This window comes from Eumetopias jubatus, unplaced genomic scaffold (genome assembly GCF_037043125.1).
Source record: "Eumetopias jubatus isolate StellerSeaLion01/CBP00866 unplaced genomic scaffold, mEumJub1_p1.0 scaffold_9, whole genome shotgun sequence".
Taxonomy (NCBI): domain Eukaryota; kingdom Metazoa; phylum Chordata; class Mammalia; order Carnivora; family Otariidae; genus Eumetopias; species Eumetopias jubatus.
Window position 1 is genome coordinate 122,016,172 of NW_028274815.1, and position 23,657 is coordinate 122,039,828.

The 23,657-nt window shown below is 39.4% G+C and overlaps 1 protein-coding gene across 1 annotated transcript in view; it reads left to right on the forward strand.

Annotated features, from left to right (window-relative positions):
• TOP1 (DNA topoisomerase I) overlaps positions 1–23,657 on the forward strand; it is a 90,827-nt gene that overhangs the window by 39,796 nt on the left and 27,374 nt on the right. The window contains exons 5-10 of the mRNA XM_028122040.2: positions 5,726–5,849; positions 7,456–7,511; positions 10,481–10,576; positions 11,561–11,636; positions 15,328–15,440; positions 22,332–22,447. Of these exons, the coding sequence (XP_027977841.2) occupies positions 5,726–5,849; positions 7,456–7,511; positions 10,481–10,576; positions 11,561–11,636; positions 15,328–15,440; positions 22,332–22,447 (581 nt within the window). The remainder of the gene's footprint in view (positions 1–5,725; positions 5,850–7,455; positions 7,512–10,480; positions 10,577–11,560; positions 11,637–15,327; positions 15,441–22,331; positions 22,448–23,657) is intronic.

Sequence of the window (23,657 nt, forward strand, 5' to 3'; positions counted from 1 at the left end):
GACTTAGCCACCAACTGCATGAGGGGTCTATAAATAATTTCCAAAATTCCATTCCACTCAAAGTTTTCATAATTCTTGTGATTTTATTTAGTAACCTGTAATGGTGATGTGCATTAGGAAATCTTCATTTTTTAGAATCTTTGAGGAACTGACTGCTGCGTTCTTTTCCCAGGGACAACCTTTGAATTTGCGTAGAATTTTTAATTTAGCAAATGTTATTTAAGCCATAATTGCCTGCTTTCCTTGAAGGGGCCATGAGTCTCTCCTTCCTCCACAGCTTGGAAGCTCTTCGAGGCTCTTGCATAGGAATCCTTTGTGATTCCATTGGTTTGCATGCTGCTGGGCTCTGCTGCCCTGAGGAGCGGGCTGGTAGCAGGATGAGTTTATTCTCTTAGGCATTAGTGGCTAAGTCTTATTCTCAGAAGATAGAAAGCCTCCTTCTCTCTCTGGCAGTGTTTCTTTTTTGTTTTGTTGAGAATTTATGTAACAGAATGGTCGAGTGCATGATTCTGGAGCTAGGTTGCCTGAGTTTAAATCCTTGTTACCTCTCATTAGAGGTGTTTCCTTGGATGAGTTACTTAACCTTTCTGTGTCTCAGTTTCCACATCTGTAAAAGGGAGATATTAATACTTACCTCAGAGTTTTGTTATGAGGATTTAAACTGTTAAGAAGAGTGCGTGGCACTTAATGCTATTCAAATATCTGTTAAATATTTTTATTGCTGATAGAGGACAGACTGTTTTTGTTTTCTTTAATTTAAATGGTTTACCGCAGCCAATATCCTAGCTTCCCAAAATATCAAACACAGGTTTGTTGTTGTTGTTGTTGTTTTTCCACTTAAAGGGTTGCCTTCCTGGGCCAAAAGAAAAATATTTTTTCCTTCTCGCTTCCTACTGCCATCTCCCTACTTCTACACTTCTGCCTCAGTGTCTTACAGGAACCCTGGTCAGCCTTCTTTGCTCAGCCTCAGCAGAAGTCATAGACTTTCACTATCACTTTAAAAATAGTGTAGGTTACCTTTTTCCTTAGTGGAATTTAGCTGATTGAAGCATAAGACAGGCATGAACACTCTGGAGATATGGCTTTGAATCTTTCCGTTTGTTCTCTTTGGCATTGACTTTTGCTTGTCCAGGCACTGCTAGTGTGGTGGATCTTATTCCCAGATAGACACGAGCCCTGAGCCAAGGAGTCAGCTTCTGAACCTGGCCAATAATTGGTATTTTCTCTCCCAGAGTTCTAACAATGAAATTCGTATTTCATCCAAAAATGTGACCATGACCGAGGTTCTAGGAATGCTAGCTATTATCTGTATTTTGGCCTTCAGTGTATCCCAGACTATACTCATTCTTAAAATGTATTTCTTTTCTTTTTCTTTTTTTTTCTTTTAAGATTTTATTTATTTGAGAGAGAGAGAGCACGAGTGGATGGGGGGAGAGGGAGAAGCCGACTCCCCGCTGAGCAGGGAGCCTGATGCAGGGCTTGATCCCAGGACCCTGGGATCATAACCTGAGCTGAAGGCAGATGCTTAACCGACTGAGCCACCCAGGTACCCTAAAGTGTATTTTTCCTTAAGATATTTGGGTTTCTTGCTGTGGTCAGTAGTAAACCTTTCTTCTGGTTTATTGTTCTTCTGTAGCCCCACTGAAGCTTTTCTAGTGCTTCAGTCATCTGTGCACTACTTCTGAACTGGCCATTATTGTAGCTTTCAGTTCTACTGAAGCTTATTTTGTGACTTTGACATATTCTGTCTATTATGTATGGAAAAGTGGCAGGATCAGTATAAAGAAGAGGGTAACATCTCTTAAAACAGTCAGCATACGAACTCCTCTTCTACATGGGTCAGACTTTCTGTCAACTCATTATCAGTGGAAAAGATGCTGCTCTTTAAGCCACCATGAAAGTCAGACTAGTTTTAAGCCTTTTGGAAAAAGAGGTACATGTTAGGAAATCCTGAATGATGATGAGTCAGTCTAACTGATCCCAGATTGACTCTGTTTTCTACCACTGGCCAAATCCTGCCTCTAACCTTCCATGGCGCACAGCCTTAGACATGCTTCTGTATCACAGGGCTTTGTCCCCCAAAAGCATTTGCTACTTAACTTCAGGTAGATTTCCTAGAAAAGACTGACACTGGGTCTTGCTCTTTGCCAGCCCTCCTGCCAAATGAGGGATAGGATTCCCAGTACTCTGTGCTCTATTTCTGGAGGCAGGGACAGGAACGCATTTGACAAGTAGACTTGTTAGTATTGTGTTCAGGACTCCATAGTATGCCTTGTACCACAAGATGTCCTCAGTCCTGAATCATCTGAGCTTGCTTAGTATATAAAAACCCATCCCTGCTCTCTTATATCTGAACCGTTGGGAATAGAGGAGAGTGATTGCCTTTGGAAGGGCACGTTGATAGTTCCATCTCATTCTGGTCTTTGATTAATTATGACCTGTGACAGGGTTACTACTCTAGCAGGAACTTTGAATTTCCTGAATAGATTTCTCTCTGGTTATAGGCAGAGGAAATAATTGACTTTTTTCACTTTCCTGGGGGTGGCCTGGGTATTGTCTCATTATTTGTCGTTTGCTTACTTCTTCCCTGATCTCTGTTCGGTATGATAATGTGAATAGCAAAGCTGAAAATTTGAGGGCTGTGTATACACTTACAGGTAGGTGCCCCAGAAAGCCAGTTGCTAGTGAAGCAGACTAATGTTCTTTCTAGGAATTGCTTTCATTGAGAAAGAGAACAGGGGAAGGTAGAACATAGTGGAAGATCAAGCGTTCCTAAACTTAGATTCCTGAATCAACAGTGTATAGTTTTGTGGGAAGACAAAATAAGGAGCAGCTATCCCAAAGGTTTTATCATTTCAGATATCCAAGATCTCTGTTCTAGAAAGTTTCTACTTGATGGTAAAACAAAGTTTTCACCTTATATATATCAAATCTCAGACTGGCCATACATTTGTCTCTAACACCAATCTACTTGAAATGGTAGATATCAATTTCATGGACATGTGATGGTACTGATTTAGCAGAAAGTGCTCTGAACTTGGAGATGGAAATACTGAGTTAAATCCAAATCCCAACTTCCCTTCTTTCAATAACATTGTAACTTTGAATTAGACTTTGAATCACTGTTTCTAAATCAGTCTAAGGGGACAATAAAATCTTCCTCATAGGGGTGTTGTGAGGATTGAATGGAATAATGTATGTGAAAATGCAAGCACAAGGCTTTCTTATAAAGTGGGAAGTTTTTCTTACTGTGTGGGGAGGTATTTATCCATCAGTATTGTGAATGTAATTGTTTGAAATTGTGTAGATGACCATTAATTCCTCTTACAATTAATGTTTTAAAAGCACTAAAACTACAATGCTTGTAAAATGGAATAGTAAGCTCATACACTTCTCTGGTAATAGGATTTCATATGTGTAAGCTATGATCTCATATGTCTAAACTCCTGAAGAATCTGTGGCAGTCTGGCAACTTTGCTGTTTCACCAGTCATTCTAAAGCTGGAGAGCTTGGGGCACCTGGGTGGCTCAGTTGTCGAGCGTCTGCCTTCGGCTCAGGTCATGATCCCAGGGTCCTGGGATCGAGCCCCGCATCGGGCTCCCTGCTCCGCGGGAAGCCTGCTTCTCCCTCTCCCACTCCCCCTGCTTGTGTTCCCTCTCTCGCTGTTCTCTCTCTGTCAAATAAATAAAATCTTTAAATAAATAAATAAATAAATAAAGCTGGAGAGCTTAATGAGAATTGGGAGTAAGCGTGCTCACGAGTTTGGGAGTCATTTTTGTACAAAGTACAGGATAATTTTTTGGTAAAACATTGCATTTTGGTAAAAACAGAGATTCCGAGAACACACGGAGTGGAGAGTGACATCATAATCGTGCTGAGAACAAGAAGCCTGGTAGGAAACTTGGTGACCATGTGCCTCCATGTACGCGGGAACTAGGTGCAGCCCTTACGAGTTAAAAGGAAAAGTTTGCTCATGGAGAAACTTGTTGCTTCGCTGTGTGGCACATCTAAATAAAAACCCAATGAGAGCAACATAGAGGGAGGAGTATATAAACAAGAGAAAGTGGGCATTGTTTTCTTTCGGTCTGACACTGACGGTTCCTGGATCGTCCCAAACCTGTAGTCCTGTTTCTTCTAGGCCCCTTGTCCTCCTGCTTCTGCTTATTATTACCCAAATGCCCATCTTGAGTTGAGGCTCTCTTCGTGCTCAGAGATGTGTGTGACAGCAGATACTTTTCTGATCTAGGTTCTCTGGCTCTCGCCTAACTGGTTGCCATCATCCGTTTCTCCCTTTTTGGCTTTTGACGTACCCAGGTGTGCTGGCGAAATCTCTTTAGAACAAACTCCATGGGATAGACGTAACCTTAGGAGCTCATTGTTGGTAAAATCTCCTTTTTCTGGGCTGAGGGCTAAATGTGATGACAGATGGGAGATGCAGTCTGTGGTGGTGGGAAGGGCAGGAACTGATGCTGAGTCTGGGCCTGTGTCTGTGAGCTGGGGTAGCTGCCAGCTCACCTGCGTCTGGGTGGGGGGGGGGCTCCCCAGTTCACAGCACTTGAATTCAAGTCCCTTTTGTTAACTTGTGGAATTTATCAGTTGGTGCGGTGAACAAGGTTCCTAAACTGCCTGCCCAATGCACTGAAGAAAACAGTCCTCCAGTGTTGTGCCACCCTAAATTATAGCTTGTAATTTTTGCTTATTGCCTCTTTAGTCTTTGTCCACAGGCATGTTTCTGTATAGTTGCAGTCCCTTTATATATTCCTGTTTCTCCATGTGTGGCCATAAACATTGTCCATATATATATTCATAGGGCTCACAAACTATAGTATAAAAGCTGTGTAATTTGACACATCACAGGTTCCCCCTTTTGTTCCTTACTAAGGTTGTATCTCCTTTCTTGGTGGTTTTTGTTTGTTCTTGTTTTTTGTTACGGAAAAACATCAAAATGAACATCATTTGTAATGTTATTTTCCAAAGAGAAATTTCCAGGAGCTAGATACTAGGGTATGAACCTTTTTAATGGCTCTTGCTTTCTAATGTCATGTTTAGTTTTCTAGGGGAGCAGTGCCTTTACAGTGCTTACCAGTATGTCCACAAACCCCTTTAAAAGCAAGGCTTTTAAATGTTTAGCGCAGGACATGTCTTTGCTTTTAGCTAGGTCTTGTCTTATTGTGAAGGAAGGACCAAGCAGGGTTTATAAGCCCTATCTAGAAGTGACTAGCTTTTCCTAGTTAAAGCCAGCAGGAAACATCATCTACTGTGTTGTTGGGCTGTTCACTGCACAGAGCCACCAAATGCATTTTTTTGTGTGAATTGTTTTTACCTTTTCACATCAGATTTGAATGCTCAGTTTGGAGCTTTCATCGTCATAGTTTTTGCTGGTAGAATGTTGTAGAAACAGTGGGCTTGCTGTATATTCGTAGTCACTTAAAAAAAAAAGTCCTGGTATGTTTAGAATGACCACGTTTCTCTATTTGGTTCCTTTGCTCCTTCGAAAAAATAAAAACATCAAACAAGATAAAGTCCAGTTGCCAAGAGCCTCCGCTTGAACCTTCTGTCAGGACTGTTTATTTAAAGCATTGTAAGTTTCCATGGTTTCATGTTATCTGAAGCTATCTTGTGAGTTGATCTTGTGAAGTAAACCCTTGTGGTCCTTACTCTGCACTAACTCTTTATGTCTTTTTTGTTTTGTTTTTTGTTTTTTCTTTTTTTTTTTTTTTTACAGTGAACATAAAGATTCTGAAAAGAAACACAAAGAGAAGGAGAAAACCAAACACAAAGATGGAAGTTCAGAAAAACATAAAGACAAACACAAAGACAGAGACAAGGAAAAACGAAAGGAGGAAAAGGTACAGAACTTCCCATTGGGAAGGAAGGGCTGTGGGTTGTACTTTTCATTTTCTTTATCTTTAAAAGCAGGTAATGAAAGTAACCTCACTGCACAGTAAGATCCCTTGGCCTTTGAGTGAAAAGTTCTCTGTAGGAGACTTAAGCATCAGTCACAGTCTTCAACTATGAAAACCAAAGCCCTTTACCACTGAATTTCACAGGACCAGATCTATCCATATCATTATCTTACTTTAAATGGCAAATAGGTAAATTAAGAATGTAGGGTTTCTGGAAATGCCAGTGTTCTTTCATGGGGAAAATTCTGGTTTTGGGAGAAGGCCTAGGGCCATGTTGGTCTTCTGTTGAATGAACCTTCCTGAGTGAAAACTTAGTGATGCTGGTGCTTTTGTGGCTTTTGGTTCCAGCATCACTAGTGTAAGCCTTCTCAAAATCTCTCGGTTCATCTGGCTACAAATGAGGGGTATGGTGTATAGACTTTAAAAAAAAATCATTTTGGGGTGCCTGGGTGGCTCAGTTAGTTAAGCAACTGCCTTCAGCTCAGGTCATGATGCCAGAATCCTGGGATCAAGCCCCACATCGGGCTCCCTGCTCAGCGGGGGGCCCGCTTCTCCCTCTCCCTCTGCCGCTCCCCCTGCCTGTGCTCTCCTGCTCTCTATCAAATAAATAAATAAAATCTTTAAAAAAATAAAAAATAAATCATTTTGGGGCACATGGCTGGCTCAGTCAGAAGAGCCTGTGTGATTCTTGATCTCAGGGTTGTGAGTTTGAGCCCCATGTTGGGTGTGGAGATTGCTTACGTAAATAAAAAACTTAAAAAAAATTTTTATTTTAGTTTTTGAGAAAGTAATTTTGGTACTTGGTAAATTCAGGCAATATGAAATAGGGAATGTAATAAAAATTACACCTTCCTTGGGGCGCCTGGGTGGCTCAGTCAGTTAAGCATCTGACTCTTGATCTCAGCTCAGGTCTTGATCTCAGGGTCATGAGTTAAAAAAGAAAAGAAAATTACACCTTCCTTTCACCTGTCACTCATTGTCCTTTATCTTTCTCTTTCTGGAGGCAGCCACTATATCCACTGTTTTTTTGTATTCTTCCAGAGATACCATATTTGTGTGTGCATGTGTGTGAATGCATGTGCATATATATGTGTGTGTATCCTTTTATATGTCTGAAGAGTTTTGAAAGGCCAAGTGTGTCTGGGAAAGTTGGGGGAATGTGAATATACTTTGCCTAAATCAGAGAAGGCAGGAAACAGACTATTCCATTTTGTTTTGTTTCTTATTTTCTCTGCACTGCCAAGGGCAAATACTTGAGAGAGAGTATATTTATTGAGGGAGGGGTACCTGCCATCATTTAAAGGTAAAAAGCTGCCATTTTGAGGGGAAACATTTCTCAGTAAATTGGATAATTCACCCCGAAGAACTGTAAAAAACGAGTCTTAGGAAAATGTCAAGACCTTTGCTTCCCCTGTTCAGTTTTGCTAATAGTAAGAATGAGTCTGCGATCAAGATGCTCCAGGAATTGAAGCCAAATGTTCTCAAATAAGAGAAAGGCTTTTTTAAATTTAGTCCCTTCAAGGTACTAATCAGTTACTATTATTTTCAGGTTAGAGCCTCTGGGGATGCAAAAATAAAAAAGGAAAAGGAAAATGGCTTCTCTAGGTAAGACTCTTCTGCTGCCTGGGCTGCTCTTTCTCTTGGCCACCTGTGCATGTGGTAGTGTCACCTGAACTTACCTAAAATGTACTGACCGGGCCCCCTCTAGGTTTCCAGGGAGCTTGTCAGTGAGAGGACTTGGTCTAAGCTAATTTGAGCATCTCTGAAGTGTCATTTAGTGAAACTGACCAGCACATTTTCCAGAAGGCTATTTTGAGTGGAGAAGAGTAACAGGAAGAAATTTCTAAAAATTCAGATACAATTTACATACCGGAAATTTCTCCCTTTAAAAGTGTACAGTTTATTGGTTTTTAGTGAATTCACAAGGTTGTACAACCTCCCCTACCCCACTATCTTAATTTCAGAACATTTTCATCTCCCCCAAAAGAAACCTCATACTCAGTCAGTAGTAATTACGGAGTTTCCTGGAAAACCCTACTCTGAATTCCTCCTTAGTAATACAGTAGTCTTCCCCCCATTTGCGTCCCCCCCCAACTTAATCCACAGTTTTGCTTTCTGTGGTTTCATTTAGCCACGGTCAACCACGGTCAGGAAGTAGGTGATACTCCTTCTGATACTGTCAGAAGGTCGGTAGTAGCCTAATGCTATGCCACAACAATGCCTGTGTCATTCACCTCACTTCATCTCATCACGTAGGCAATTTATCACACATTACAAGAAGAAGGGTGATTACAGTACAATAAGATATTTTGAGTGAAAAAGAGACCATGTTCTCATAAATTTTATTACAGTGTATTAAAATTGCTCTGTTTTTATTGCTATTAATCTCTTGCTGTGCCTGATTTATAAATTAAACTTTACCATAAGTATGTATGTATAGGAATAATTATGGTGTACATACAGGGTTCAGTACTTGCCATAGTTTCAGGCATTCACTGGAGGTCTTGGAATATATGCCCTGTAGAAAAAGGTGGACTACTATTCTGAGGCTCATCTATAGCTATAGAAGCTTACTTGGTCTACATTTTAAGGATAAGTGTAGAGTTGAGTAGGAATACATTATCTCTTTTCAAGAAGAGGAAAATGCATACAATCTAGAGGTCGGTTTTTCTGTACTGTTTCTGCCATTTTGATTGTTTTCCTCATCTGCCTCAACTCCCTAAAAAACCCTCCAGTTTCAAAAAATAATTAGTTATGATCATATATTCTCACTTGCTGCATTGAATGATAGAATGGATTTCCTAGGAGTTGTTGGAAGGGTTTGCATATTGACTAGAACAAAGTGTTGAGGAGTTTTGCTTCCTTGAAACTCTGAACTTTCAGTTTCATTTGGGAACATTTTTGAAAATTCTGCCATGTTCTCTGAATCCCTTGACTAGGAGAAGTAGGAGCCCTCTTCAGGCATATTTTGTAACTGTTACAGGAATGTGGAATAATAATTCAAGAAGCATTAGAGCTGAAAACTACCCTAGGTGTTCTGATTTCTTAGATAAAGTGAGTACAGGGTGGCTATTTCCTGCCAAGAGACCACCTAGGACTTTTATAAACTAACACTAAGGTATAAATAGACTCTCTGGACTTGGTGTGTAGTCTAGGATTCAGTTTCAGACTTTCCATGTTAGAAGATTAGGAACACAGTCTTCCAGGCAGTGGTCTCTATATTCACCTTGCTGGGCTGCTTGCTAGCTTGCATGTTTGTCTTTGTAGACAATCCAGATGCTTTCCTGGGTGGAACACAGTTTCCTGATAAATTGTTTCAGAAGTTCTTCCTTCAGCCCTAGTAACCCTTCCCACATGTTGTTAACTTCACCCATGACAGTACTAAGATCTAGCATTTACTTAACTAGTTGGGTCGGTGGCAGTGTTTCTTTCCTTTTGGTGCAAAGCGTTTGGAGATACTGGACTCTTGATGCTATGTTAGTGATTTCCATGGTGAGGGGAAGCAGATATAGAGATTGGCATTTGAGGAATGTGCAGAAATAAGGAAGAAAAGCTAATCTCTTTAAACATTCAGATTCTGTGTCAAGCAAAGGGATCCAGTATGCTTGGGGAGTTTGGGGTGTGGTAGCATTGAAACCCCGCGAATATCTTGACTGTCCTTGGCAGCTGAATCTGGAGGCCTATCCCTTGGACCCCTTAGAGATGGATAATTTCATGTTGGGAGGCGTTCTCTGTCCTGAGTTACTTAGCTTCATAGGTGCTTCTGGCCATCAACAGTGAGGTTCTGCCTAGATGTGTCAGGCCAGGGAACATCCCGCGGCTGTGGTGATTGCTGGTCCCATGGGTTCCCCTCCCCCCACTTGTTCCTTCCTCTTTCTGGTTCAAAATAGTTGTCTAACAATCATCTTTTTATATATTCAGAAGGCAAAAAGTCTTAAAAATAGGGCAAGGCACTCTTCTGTGTATAACCTAAGTAAACCAAGGGAGGAAGTTGAACAATGACTGGATTTGGTTTGGAATGGCTTCAGTTTGTTCATGGCCTCTTCTCTCATTTAGCACATTCCCTTCTTTTGTTGTAATGCCAGCTTAGTTATTTTCCCATGTAACTAAGGTTAGTTTCCATTAGAACTTTAAGGTTCTTGGGAAATAAATTTTTATTCCCTCCCTTGTAAAATTATGTTTAGCTTTTGGAGTACTAGAATAATCAGTTTGGATCATTCGAGGATTTAGATACATAGTAGATCCCTCCTGCAAGGTGAGGGAACAGTTAAGTTTGTTCCTGTTGTGGTTTGGGTCATGCTGGCAAAGGCAGCTAAGATGCAGTAGAAAAGAATACTGACTTAGATTAAGGAGTCCTGATCCCCAGTCTTGATACTGCCTGTTCATCTACTTCACAGGGTTGTAGTGAGATACTAAGTGAAAAGGAGCGCTTACAGAAAACTTTTACAATAAGTACAAATGCATGTTGTTAATCCTTATCTTAGCTACTTCTCAGTGAGATGATTTATTCCTACTTTAGATTATTTAACATAATGTAGACATTCCCAAACTCATTAGTTTTTTTCCCTCTGTAGTCCACCACGAATTAAAGATGAACCTGAAGATGATGGCTATTTTGCTCCTCCTAAAGAGGATATAAAGCTGTTAAAGAGGCCTCGAGAAGAGGATGAGTGAGTATTTTTTATTCTTTGATTTTTGAAAACAAAAAGGATTTGTTTAAACAATAAATGGGATATAGGTCTCTCCAGTACACAGAAAAACTGCATTAATTAACTTTAGTCATCTGGAATTTGTAATTAATGGACTGGGCAATTCATTTATCTTTGAATTATGAGATGCAGGGTTTGCTAAGCAAGTTAGTGTATCTGAGGCTTAGCTGGAGAATATGTATTTTTATTATTTTTTCATATTTAAAAGGTAATGCCTGTTGTAGGAATTTCAAATAATACAGAATTCATAAAGAATATCTAAATTATTTAAGTTGCTTTTAATTTATCACCTACCACAGATAATTTTTCACTGTTAAAGCAATTTTTCCTAGGATCTGTGCCTGTCAGTGAATTCTAAGTGATGTTTCCGTATATAGAGATAATAAAATTGCTCTTAAAATAGTTATTTGAGGCTTACGTGTACCTCTTTCTGAGATTCCGTGAGGTTAAGTTCTATTCCTTATGTTCAGTCTTGTATAGCTTATTATGCTTCAGGAATCTACAGAGGATTTGTGGTAGAAAGTGGATGGGAAGGGAGGAGAGAACTACTTGGTGAACTCATTTGTATTCATTTAGAATGCATACAGTATTTCTTTCCTCCCCCTTCCAGCCAGATATTACCTTGTGGTAGCCATTGTTGCACTGGGCATTTGGTTCCCAGACTTTCATCTTCTGGTGGTGTCTGTTTCCAGATAGCCCTCTACTCCCCTTCTCTTCCAGGCCTGTGTGTAGTATAAATTGTTTGTTTTGTTCTGTGTAGGACTGTAACTGTTGGTCCTTGGTCAGGCCTTCTTTCTCCATTCCTGTTCTGACTGTAGAATGTCCAGCTAAGAATAGTCATACCTGCATTCGAAGCCTCCAAGAGGAGTTTGAGGTCCTGATCCTGTTGGTGAGAACTACTGTGTCAAAGTTGTGTTAATTGCATATTCATGTTCCCCTTTGTAGTGCTGATTATAAACCTAAGAAAATTAAAACAGAAGATATCAAGAAAGAGAAGAAACGAAAACTGGAGGAAGAAGAGGTTAGTAAAGAGACTATGGCCCTTGGAGGCTTGGGTTTGGAGTAGGGAGTTTTCCATAAACAACTTTTGAAGGCAGATGAGTTTTAGGGAACGTATTGGTCTGTGGTAGAGGAAACGCTAAGAAAAACTCGTAGATGTGTAGCGGTGGCCGTGGCACTGTGAGTTTTAAGATCTCTCTTAGCCTTCCAGGGTGTCTACCCATAGCGCTGCTGCCAGCTGATGTTTTTGGAGAAACCGCACCATCTTCATACATGCAGAGGCAGTGTTAACAAGAACTTCCAGGCTTTCAACCTGGAAAAGTTTCCCCTAAGACTGATTTTTAGCACTCTCATATTTAACAAAGCTTGCTCATCACTCACTTTGGGTAACTCTGTGTGTTTAAGGGCCTTGAATTGGGTGCCCCTGGACATATGAAGAAACCCAAGCTCTTTACCACAACTCCTCCCAGTCTGACCCCTGCATCTGGTGCCTTCCTTCATCTTGTGCCTCTTCTCTAATTGAGCTTGTTCCAGCCTCACTGGCCTCCTTTGTTTCTTTTCCACACTGGATTCTTTTGTGCTTCAGAGCTTTATGTAGCACATGCTGTTCCCTCTGTCTGGAACACACATGCTCTTCCTCCCTTCTTCTCCTGGCTTATCACCTTCCTTAAAATCTCAGCTCCACTCAAATACTTATGGTTGTGGTAGATTTAAAAATATAATAATATGGTTCCTTTTGACACGTGGTATTTCTTGTACTAAAGAGTTGTTAGCAAGTAATTCAAGAGAAGGATGTCAGAAATTCACAGGAGTCTTAATCTTGCACTCTCCTAAGAGAAGGGGTTGAGTGAGTTCTTAGCTCTTACGCTGCATTTGTGGTTAGCCACAGTCATGGGCAAAATGGATTCACAAGTATTAAGTCAGTAGCTCGTCGAAGTATGAGCCATAAAGATAGTGATAGGGAGCAGTGAGTTTTAAGAGTGTAATCTATTGTAGTAGTAGTAAGAATGATAATAATTAAAATTAAATGTAATAGATGCTTACCGTGTGCCAAACACTTTATGCTTTATATGAATCACTTCATTTAATCTTTACAATAGCCATTAAGGGGTAAACATTGCTACTATCTATTCTCTGCATTTTAGAGATGCAGAAACTGAGGTAATAGAGAGGCTGAGATCATTTGGCTGAAGTCACACAACTCCTACGTAGTAAAGTCAGGATTTGATCCCATGCAGTCTGATTCCAGAACCAGTGCACTAGCTACCACGTTATTCCGTCTCCTCTGTGACTTTGCTGGCTTTAACTCCACAGGAAGGGAGAAGGGTCTTTAATGAAATCACATTAAGAATATTAATGAAGGGGTGCCTGAGTGGCTCGGTCAGTTGAGTGTCTGCCTTCAGCTAGGGTCATGATCCCAGGGTCCTGAGATCGAGCCCCATATCGGGCTCCCTGCTTGGCGGGGAGCCTGCTTCTCCCTCTCCCTCTGCTGTTTCCCCTGCTTGTGGTCTCTCACTCTCAAATAAATAAATCTTTAAAAATATATATTAATGAGTAAGTGAGCCATAGAGAGATGATCAGGTCCATATAGAGAACTCTTTGTTCTGACAACTAGTCTGTTCTTGGCAGTTCAAGTTTATGAGCACCAACTCAAGGAGTTAAGGGTGAAATGTTGAGTGATTGTGGTAGTCACTCCACTTTTATGTAGATGATCAGTACAGACTAGTAGGTAAAGAAATGTCAAACTGTAGTTTTCCATGCTTTCTATATTGCCTTTAGGCCTTTGTTGCATTAATGGAAAATAATAACCTTTCTCTGAGTTGGGAAGGAGTTAGTAATAACTATTTTAAACCATTTGGAAAAAAGAACACTTGACTTTTTCTTTTTTTATTGTTCTTTTCAGCAGCCCTCTCCCTGCAGGGGAAAAAAATGCAGTCTGAAAGACTTAGAATTAATACACAGTCTTCTTTAATGGCTGGGACCCCAGATGGCAGGAGCAGTCCTGAAACCTCACTCACTGGCTATGGTTTTTTTCATTTCTGGGAATTGTTCTCAAGTTTCTCAGTGACTGATTATCCCATTTTGAGGCTTGAAAACATACAATGTAGCCAGTGGTTTCCTGATGGAACCATCTATATGCCTGTTCAGAAGCTGTTCAGAGAATGTCTTAACTGAAAAACATTTCCCTTTCCTGTGGTGTGTTTCAGGCAAAATAGTAAACATTATCTGAATTAATATGATCCTCTAATACTTCTCCTCCCCAAAATACTTATATATTGGTATTCTCCATTCCTATTTTAAAATATGTCTGGTACTGTAGTCTTTCCCTTCCTTCTACCCCAAAGATCATTTGCTTTAAAATCCTCAGTTTATCTTGATTGTTATCCTATCATATAGTCCTAGAATGTTTTTATATTCCAGTCATTCCCATGAATCACACTATGATTTTTCTGGTAAACTTGGGCGCTCATCATGGTCAATAGCAACTATATGACCTTGAACAGGTAAATTCCATTTCAGAGTTTTCCTTGGTTATAACTGGATATGTCAAATCAAACTGTCTAAAAATTATAAAGGCCTCTCAAGCTCTGTCATTCTGTAATTGATTTTAAGATGACTCAAAACCACTTTTTAAAAATTTTTTATTGTTATGTTAATCACCATATATTACATCATTAGTTTTTGATCAAAACCACTTTTCATGGCTTATAAAACTTGTTGAATAAAAAATGATCTTGGATAGTTAGACAAAGGACAATATTTTTTTTTTTAAGATTTTATTTATTTATTTGACAGAGAGAGACACAGCGAGAGAGGGAACACGAGCAGGGGGACGGGGAGAGGGAGAAGCAGGCTTCCCGCTGAGCAGGGAGCCCGATGTGGGGCTCGATCCCAGGACCCCGGGGTCACGACCTGAGCCGAAGGCAGAGGCCCAATGACTGAGCCCCCCAGGCGCCCCAGAAAATATTCTTTAAAAGAGCTTAGATCCTGTGGCGCAGGACCTCCACTTGTTGAATAGCTGAATTTTTGTGAATAGTTGAATTTTTGTCTGGGTGTGTGTGTTTTGAGATTGCTCTTCTGTGTTACTGAATTATATTTGTTTATATTTGTGCCACAATGACAGCTCATCGGGGGTTACAGTTCAAAGAAGAGCCATAAAGAAATAGTATTATAGGAATGGGTGACAACACTTGTTTACTGCTTCCTGACTTCGTGTATGCAAGCAACAGTGATAGGAAGTGTTCCCCCACAGCCCCTCTCAGATTCAGTCAGGAATTTCCTTTCAAATTCTATATTATCTGAATACAAGTTCTCCTATTCCCATTAGTTCATGGCGTTTGAAGAGGTTTAAAGATGAGTAGATTTAAAAACAAGTGAGGATAACACGCAGGGATTAGTTGCTGTAGCAGTGCTTTCACAAACATTCCTCTGAGGCTAAAAATATATATATATAATTTCCCAGGCTCTTGCCATGCAGACTGAGTGTTTTTAACTACTTTCTCAGGTAACCATTTGTCAGGGAGTTTTGGGAAATATGGCCCTAGGGAAAAAGACCAATAAATTTTAACTCATCTATCAAATTTGAGAGCATTAGATTTTAAGAACCTCTCTAGTTTTAATATTCTGTGATTCCAGTTTTTATTCCTAATGGCCCCTCAAAACTTCTTAAATGTGGTTGTACTTAAGTGCTTTCTCACCATGTTTCTTTGTAGGACGGTAAATTGAAAAAACCCAAGAATAAAGAGAAAGATAAAGATAAAAAAGTTCCTGAGCCAGATAGCAAGAAAAAGAAGCCGAAGAAAGAAGAGGAGCAGAAGTGGAAATGGTAACATCGCAGCACTGGGTTACAATGTCAGCTCTCAGATTCCACAGCCTAATTAAGCAAGAGTGTTACTAAAATTTAATAGCCTGATCTTTAGAGGAGGAGGGAAGTACTTTAAAAAATCTCTCCAATAACATTCTGAAATAAGTTTTCCAGGTGCTAGTGAGAAGGCTAACTAGCTCTAAGCCTATTGGATCTAAAAACTAGGTCCCACCCTGTTGAACAGAATGAACTATGGAAGTGGACTGTGTGTGTGTGTGTGTGTGTGTGTGTGTGTGTGTGTGTGAATTTGGCATATGAAGAAAGTTGCATTTAAAATGATAGGGAAAAGATGGATTATTTTATAAATCATGTTCAGGAAACTGCCTGTTTGTTTAAAAAAATAACCTCCACAAGGAAATCTGGATGAATATTTTAAAATTGTAAAATCATGAAGACTTTTTGAGGCAGGACATATGACCAGAGCCATAGGAAAATATTTACAAAATTGATACATCAAAATTAAAATGTAGTATATGGCAAACAAACTCATGCCATTAAAAAAGGGAAATTTTTGCACTACAAAGGGCTAAGATTCTTAATTTGAAAAAAGGTCTTTTAAAAATGAAAAGAACAGTCTTAGAAAAGTGATCAGTAAACAAAATATGGGCAAAGAAAAATGCTAAGAAACTAATGAATGATAAATCTTTTTGTGTAATGTCTCTCAGATTAGGAAAACATTAGTGAATATCAGAACATCTAGGGTTGTGACTGAGAAAACAGGTGTCCTCACTGGGAGTGAAGATTCAGTCTTTATGGAGGAGAATAGCAATAGCAGGTTACTTTTGAGATGTGTGTGTTTAGGTGGGGAATTTTATTTTTTATTTAATAAATTTTGGTGTTTGGAATGTTGAAATTAAGTATTTTTAATACTGGTACTTCTTAAAACTTTGTATGAGTTAAATTATATGTGATTTGTATTTGTGTTGAAAAGAGTCAAATGATCCAGAGGTGTATTAAGTTAGACTACTACAGCTTTGAGGTAACCACTATTCATAGTTTGGTATGTAGAGTTCCAGACCCATTTGTATGTAGTTACTCTATGGCTTTTTTAATTTAGAACAGTAATCTCCCCAGCACAGCATGCCTAAGGAAAAGGGAGAGATCAGTGACCAGGGAGGTGTCTGAGAGGAGCAGAGCTGCAGTGGCAGAAATGCTCAACACAGCTATGTAATTGGCATTGTTGGTGTGAACACATACGGGGTTAAAATGAAAGTGTGGAAAAGGAAAATCACAGAGCAGAGGAATTCTGGGCCTTTCCAAAGTCAGAATCAGGAAACAAATGGATATGTGTTTTTATTTTCTTCTCTCTTTTTTTTTCCATTGTTTTCTTTGGAACTAATCAAAGTTTTTCAGAGATAGAATATTCACCTTTAATAAAAAATTTTTTAGAGATTTATTTATTTTTAGAGAGAGAGCAGGGGAAGGGGCAGAGGGAGAGGAGGGAGAAAGACAATCTGAAGCAGGCTCCCCACTGAGTGTGGAGCCTGACAAAAGGCTCGATCTCATGACCCTGAGGTCATGGCCTGAGCTGAAATCAAGTGTCAGACGCTCAACCAACTGAGCCACCCAAGCACTCCTAAATCAATTTTTGAAGATAAAATAAAATGCCTTTTTTTTTTTTTTTTTTTTTTAAGAGAGAGGGAGAGAGAATCTTAAGCAGATTCCATGCCCAGCAAGGAACCTGTCGTGGGGTTCCATCTCATGACCCTGAGATCATGACCTTGAGCCAAAAATCAAATGCTTGACTGACTGAGCCATGTAGGCACCCCAAAATGAAATGATTATGTAAGTTAGGGGTTATTAGGAGTCCTGAGAATGGTGGGTTAGTAATTCATCAGTCTTTTATGTTTGTCAGGGTTCTATGGTGGGTGCTCAGTAAGTGTTTGCTGAATGAACAAGATCATTTCCTTATCACTAACTCCCTACTGTCTTCCCCCTTCCTTTGTAGCCTTGGCTGTTGTGGGACCCTGAAGCAGATATACTCTTATCCTGGTCCAGCCTTGTGTGGAATTAGATACCCTGGAAGGGTCTAATAACCTAATTTTGCTTCTGTGGTTGGAATCCTTATCAGTGTTGCCACATACTAATTCTGAGAGACCGTAACCTTTGATTTTTATTCTTATTTTGGTTTAAGTAGGATTGGTTAGTCTTTAACTAAAGATGATTGGTTTGGGGGTCAGCAGTCTTTTCTGTAGCCTCCAGTGCATGCTGTCGTCAAGTCTGATTGTTAAATTTTGTGCTTTCTTAAGCACATTGCTTGATGGCACACTGTAAGTTTTTATTAAGTAGAGAACAAGAATGATGGACCGCTTAGCTGATAGTTTGCCCTTTCTTCCTGTCGTGGTAGGCTGCCTGCTATATTCTGAAGTCAGTGGTCCAGTTCTCAGTGACTTCCACTGACAGCCTAGTCAGGGAGTTAAGTGGCAGATGTTCTCTCTCTCTCTCTTTTTTTTAATTATTCCTCTTGCTCTCCCACTAAAAGAGACATAACTTCTTCAGTTTGGCAGAGGTGCAGACCTTTTGCTTCCCCCTCAAAGTCTGCAGATGTGTTGATGTTGCCAAAAAGAAACCAGCAAAACTTTGATCTTGAGACTACTCTTTGGTAATTGTGGAGAAGGGAAAATGGTTCAAATCCCCTCTGGGTTTCTTTATTGTATCACATTTTCCCTTTAGAAACAGTGTTATAAGTGGTGTTGGTATGCTCAGGCTTGGGAAAACCTAATTAACCCGGATCCCCCTGTTTTTAAGGGTTACCCATTATAGGTGTGTGGGGTGTCAGGGCTGACCTGTTGGAACAGAAGTCCCATGTTTATTCTTCACAAAAAGACCTAGAAACTGGGGAATTCGTTGCTGGTGTTAGGTGACTTTTAAATGGAGGTTTCAATCTAAAGCAAAGGCAAAATGCTGTAAGGAGTTGGGGTTATAATGTAAGGAATTAGTGTTGAAAGACCAGGATTCACAAATACAGTCAGTAATAGTGATAAGAAATTTATGGGATATGGATTGATACTCTTCTCAAACCAGAGAAACTGTCCTTGATTCTAGAGATTAGCTTCAGGAAAGCTATAGTATATGAGCTTTATTTCTGAATTTGAAAAATTAAATATGCATTTTACAGTGTACTGTGAGGTGCTTGTTAACTGCAAAGGAACTTGATTTCAAACAGCATATGGATGTTTACCTTTCTGTCTTAAAACACATTTCTAGCACTTTTCCACCTTCCCCTTTTCAAGCATATTTTACTGTCAAATTGATAACTGCCTTGAACTCATAAGCCTGCCATAGAGAAGTCATTTCAGTGTCTAAGTATGTGTTTTTCTTAATTTTGTTGGTGAGCCATTGATGCAGGCCTAGAAGGGCAATGCTACTGTTTTTATTGGTATAGTAATAGTTGTTGATCCATTGATATCAGCCTCTTGAAGGATACTTTCTCTTTCGGTTTAAACTGAGGTTTAATGTTGAGTGATTGACTGAATCTCTTATTTTGCTTAAATGATAAGTAACTGTGAGTCCTGAGGATGAACATGTTGGAATAGGAAGAATTATAAAAACAGCTTGGAGTCTTAGTTAAAAAACCACTGGAGTTGATGAGAAGAATGGAACCAAGTCCTAGTATAAGGGAAAACAGGGTGCTCTGCATCTCCTCACAGTTACTCTGTGACTGTTTACATAGGCTTCTTGTAGTACGTATGTGCCTACACACATCGTACATACATACATACATACATACATGTGAATTTTCTCTGATTTGGAGAGTAATAGACTCTGGGATTTGGATGGGTACCTGCATCTAGGCCTTTCTATGCCAGGGTCTAGTTGGGAGATCCTGGCAGTTTCATATGTAGAGTGGTAGGTTGGTTACTGAGGATAATGCTCCTTCTAGGTTTAAGATTTTGTTAAATCTTGACTTGGAGGTGTTGTTTTTTGTTTTTTTAAATTATTTTTAATTGTTGTAAAACATAACATAAAATTTACTATATTAACCATCTTTAAGTGTGCAGTTAAGTCTATTAAGTGCATTCGCATTGTTGTGTAACCCTTACCACTACCATCCATCTCCAGACCTCTCTTCATCTTACAAAACTGAAACTGTTAAACAGCAACTCTCCCTCATTCCCCCTGGACCCTGGACCCTGGTAACTACCCTTCTGCGTTTTGTCTCTATGAATTTGATTATTTTACGTACCTCATGTAAGTGGAAATACACAATATGTGGCCTTTTGTGACTGGCTTATTTCACTTAAGAAAATGTCCTCCAGGTTCATTCATGTTGTGGCATGTGTCAGAATTTCCTTCTTTTCTAAGGCTGAATAATATTTCATTGTATGGAGAGACCTCATTTTGTTTATCCATTCACCTATTGATGGATACTTAGGTTGTTTCAACCTTTTGGCAATTGTGAAGAGTGCTGCTGTGAACATTGGAGAACAAGTATTTGTTTAATACCTGCTTTCAGTTGTTTTGGTTATATTCCTAGGAGTGAAATTGCTGGATCATGTGGTAGTTCTGTGTTGCATTTTCAAGCAATTTTTCACTGTACTGATTTCCACAGTGGCTGCACAGTTTACATTCTCACCAGCGGTGCATAAGGGTTCTAATTCCTCCACATGTTTGTCAATACTTGTTATTTCCTGGTTTGTTTTTGCTTTTATAATAGTCACCCTAATAGGTGTGAGCGGTATCTCATAGCTTTGACTTTATATTTCCTAATGATTGGTGATGTTGAACATTTTTTTCAGATGCTAACTGGCCACTTGTGTATCTTTGGAGAAATGTGTATTCGAATCCTTCGCCAGTTTTTAAAATTGGGTTGGTTGTTGTTGAGTTGTAGTTCTTTATTCTAGATGTTAATCCTTTATCAGATATATGCTTTGCAAATCTTTCTCTCATTCGTGGGTTGCCTCATCACTCTTGTGTCCTTTGATGTACAGTTTTTAACTTTGTAGTCCAGTTGATCTTTTTCTTTTGTTTCCTGTGCTTTGGGTGTCTTACTTAGAAATCATGGCTAAATTCAAAGTCATGAAGCTTTTGCCCTGTGTTTTCTTTTAAGAGTTTTATAGTTTTAGCCTTTATGTTTGGGTCTCTGATCCATTTTGAGTTTATTTTTTTATATAGTATAAGGTAGGGGCCCAACTTCATTCTTCTGCATGTGAATATCTAGTTTTCCCAACACCATTTGTTGAAGAGATTCCTTGCTCCATTGAATGGTCTTGGCACCCTTGTCAAAAATCATTTGGCCATCTATGTTGACTTTGGTTTTATAGTGATGCTCTTATTACAGCAGTTTGATATGTATAATTTTTATTTAATGTTTCTGAACTTTGTTTAAAATATTGGAGTTAGAAAAAATATTGGGAGTAAGAAGATGATAGGAAGTAATAGAATATGCATAATTAGGCTTTAGAAGGATTCTGTAGAACTTTAACTTTTAAAGTAGAAATAGTGAAGATTAAAATCTGTGAAGTTTTTAAAATATTCCATCTGTAAGACAACTGACTGACTCAAAAAAGCAAAATGGTGGCGATGGTGAGAAGGTCTAATTAGAGAAAAAGAAAGACTTGTCAACCAATGGCAGTGCATGATCCTTAATTGGATCCTGCCTATAAAACATATTTTGAATAGAATTGGAAGTTTTTAGTATGGTGTAAGTATTAGAATACTAATTTTTTTTTTTAAAGATTTTATTTATTTGAGAGAGAGAGAATGAGAGACAGCACGAGAGGGGGGAGGGTCAGAGGGAGAGGCAGACTCCCCCCGCTGAGCAGGGAGCCTGATGCGGGACTTGATCCTGGGACTCCAGGATCATGACCTGAGCCAAAGGCAGTCGCTCAACCAACTGAGCCACCCAGGCGCCCCTAGAATACTAATTTTATTAGATGTGATAGTATTGTAGTTATGTGACAGAATATCCTTATTTTTATAGAGACATTTGCTGAACTATTAGGTGAGGTATCATATCTGCAGTGTACATTGCTGAAATGGTTCAGCAAAAGATAGGAAACTTAGCATAATATTAACAGTTGTTGAATGTAAGTGATGGGTATATGGTGTTCCTTTTATTTGTCTTTGTTTTTCTGTATGTCTAATTTTTAAAGTAAAAACTTTTTGTTTTTTAAATTTTATTTTATTATTATGTCCGTCACCATACAGTACATCACCAGTTTTCGATGCAGTGATCCACGATTCATTGTTTTCGTACAACACCCAGTGCTCCATGCAGCACGTGCCCTCCTTAATATCCATCACCAGGCTAACCGATCCCCCCACCCAAAGTAAAAAGGTTTTTTAAAAGCTGTTTCCACTAAACTTTACATTCACTTATCAGGGTCTGCTATTAGATAGCTCTAGCTAACCCATAAGTACCTTAAACTCAGTATACCCCAACCAAACTATTATTTCCCAGTCTTCTGTTGTATTTTGTCCTTTCTTATAGGGTTGTTTTCCCCTCTACCTTCACCTGCCATCTCCATTCCCAGGAGGCCTTTTTCTGTGTATCAACAGCTAAGTAATACCTCTGCCTTATATACCATTGCGGTAAAACAGCTGTTTCCATTTCCATATCCCCCAGTTGTTGCCAAGCTCCTTGAGTGGGGATCCCTTGTATCCAGTCTTAGAACTGAACTGTTGAACTGTATTTTCCTATGTTCACCTGAGCATTCCGTTCTGTTTGTTATGAGTGTTGGCTTTTTCAAAGTGAAGAATAATGGCTATTTTGATCCAGGCCTTGAATGTGGGGCCCAGAGTTATTCTAGAGCACCAGTCAGTTGAGCAGATTAATTATTTGGGCATTTACTAGGTGATAATTTCTATATTAGGTGATCACTAAATGAGGTTATACTTTGTCTTTTAAAGGTGGGAAGAAGAGCGCTATCCTGAAGGCATCAAGTGGAAATTCCTAGAACATAAAGGCCCTGTATTTGCTCCACCATATGAACCTCTTCCAGAAAGTGTCAAGTTTTACTATGATGGTGAGTTGTTCCAAGGCTGTCTAATTCTTGGCCAAGAAAAGAGTCTGCTTCTATTTAGGAATAGAAAATGAGGAAGGATCTTGTGCTATATAATCCTTTTTGTTTATTTCATTTTGTTTTGTCCTTGTGTGGTTTGGGGGAAGGGTCATCAGGTGTTCACTTAACTCTTAAAGGCCCATTTGGTGATGAAGAAGTGCCTTGAGAAGGAGGCTGTTAATGTCTTAACTACATGCTCCCAAAAATGTCCATCTACATAGGTCACAGCACTTGGTCCCCAAGTTAAATGTTTTTATCTGAACTTCATTTCTGAGGAGCTACTCTTTGTAAGATTTATTAGAAAAGCCTTACTTAAATGGTAATATTTTACTTTAGCGATCAATGTAAGCTCACAAGCTGTTCATGATGAGAAATAGTACTAGTATTTGGTTGAAGATTAATTAGCCATCAACCTCTAGGTAGGGCTGCTAAGTATCTGTCACTAACTATATAGTGTAGCACAACACTCTACCTTTATGTGCAGTCAAATTTTAGGAGCTGCCATGAAGAAGTGCCCTGCTTGGTTCTCTTAGAACACTCAGAATTGTTCATTAACTGCCATTGGTATTTCTGTCCTTGAGTAGAAGAATTTAAGAGTCTGTCTCTGACACTCTTCCTATTTGCAGTGTAGCACTATGCAGATGGGAATGCTCAAATGACCTCCCTCATTCCAAGAGTTCTACCCAGAAAGGGCTAGAGCATTTTCCCTCAAACCCTATGTGCTTAAGATTCACCAGGTAGATCTGGGCTCATTTAATAGAGGTAGAATAATAGTATTGGGTGCCTTTAAACCAAGTGGTCTGCTCACCAAACTTTGAGAAATACTGGGCAGGAAAACTGCTGAAAGGCATCAGTGGTGAACACTTAAGAGAGTTGTAGTACATCTCTTTGTCCACCAGCAGTGACCTCAGGGCCGCAGATACTTACAGATAAAGGGTAGTAATTTATACTGAAAGGCTGGGTCTTGCAAATGAACATGTTAAACTTGGCTAGCTGGAATTCATTTTTTTTTTAAACACTGTTTACATTCAGTGTACCTGTGTTAGACATCAAGACCCAGCAGTGGACAGTACCCTGATTGCATGTCCTCAATGACAAATGCTTGCATCAGATAAACATTCTGACTAGTGTTGACCAGAGCACACATAGTTGGTCATTCCTGGAGATGCTCAGA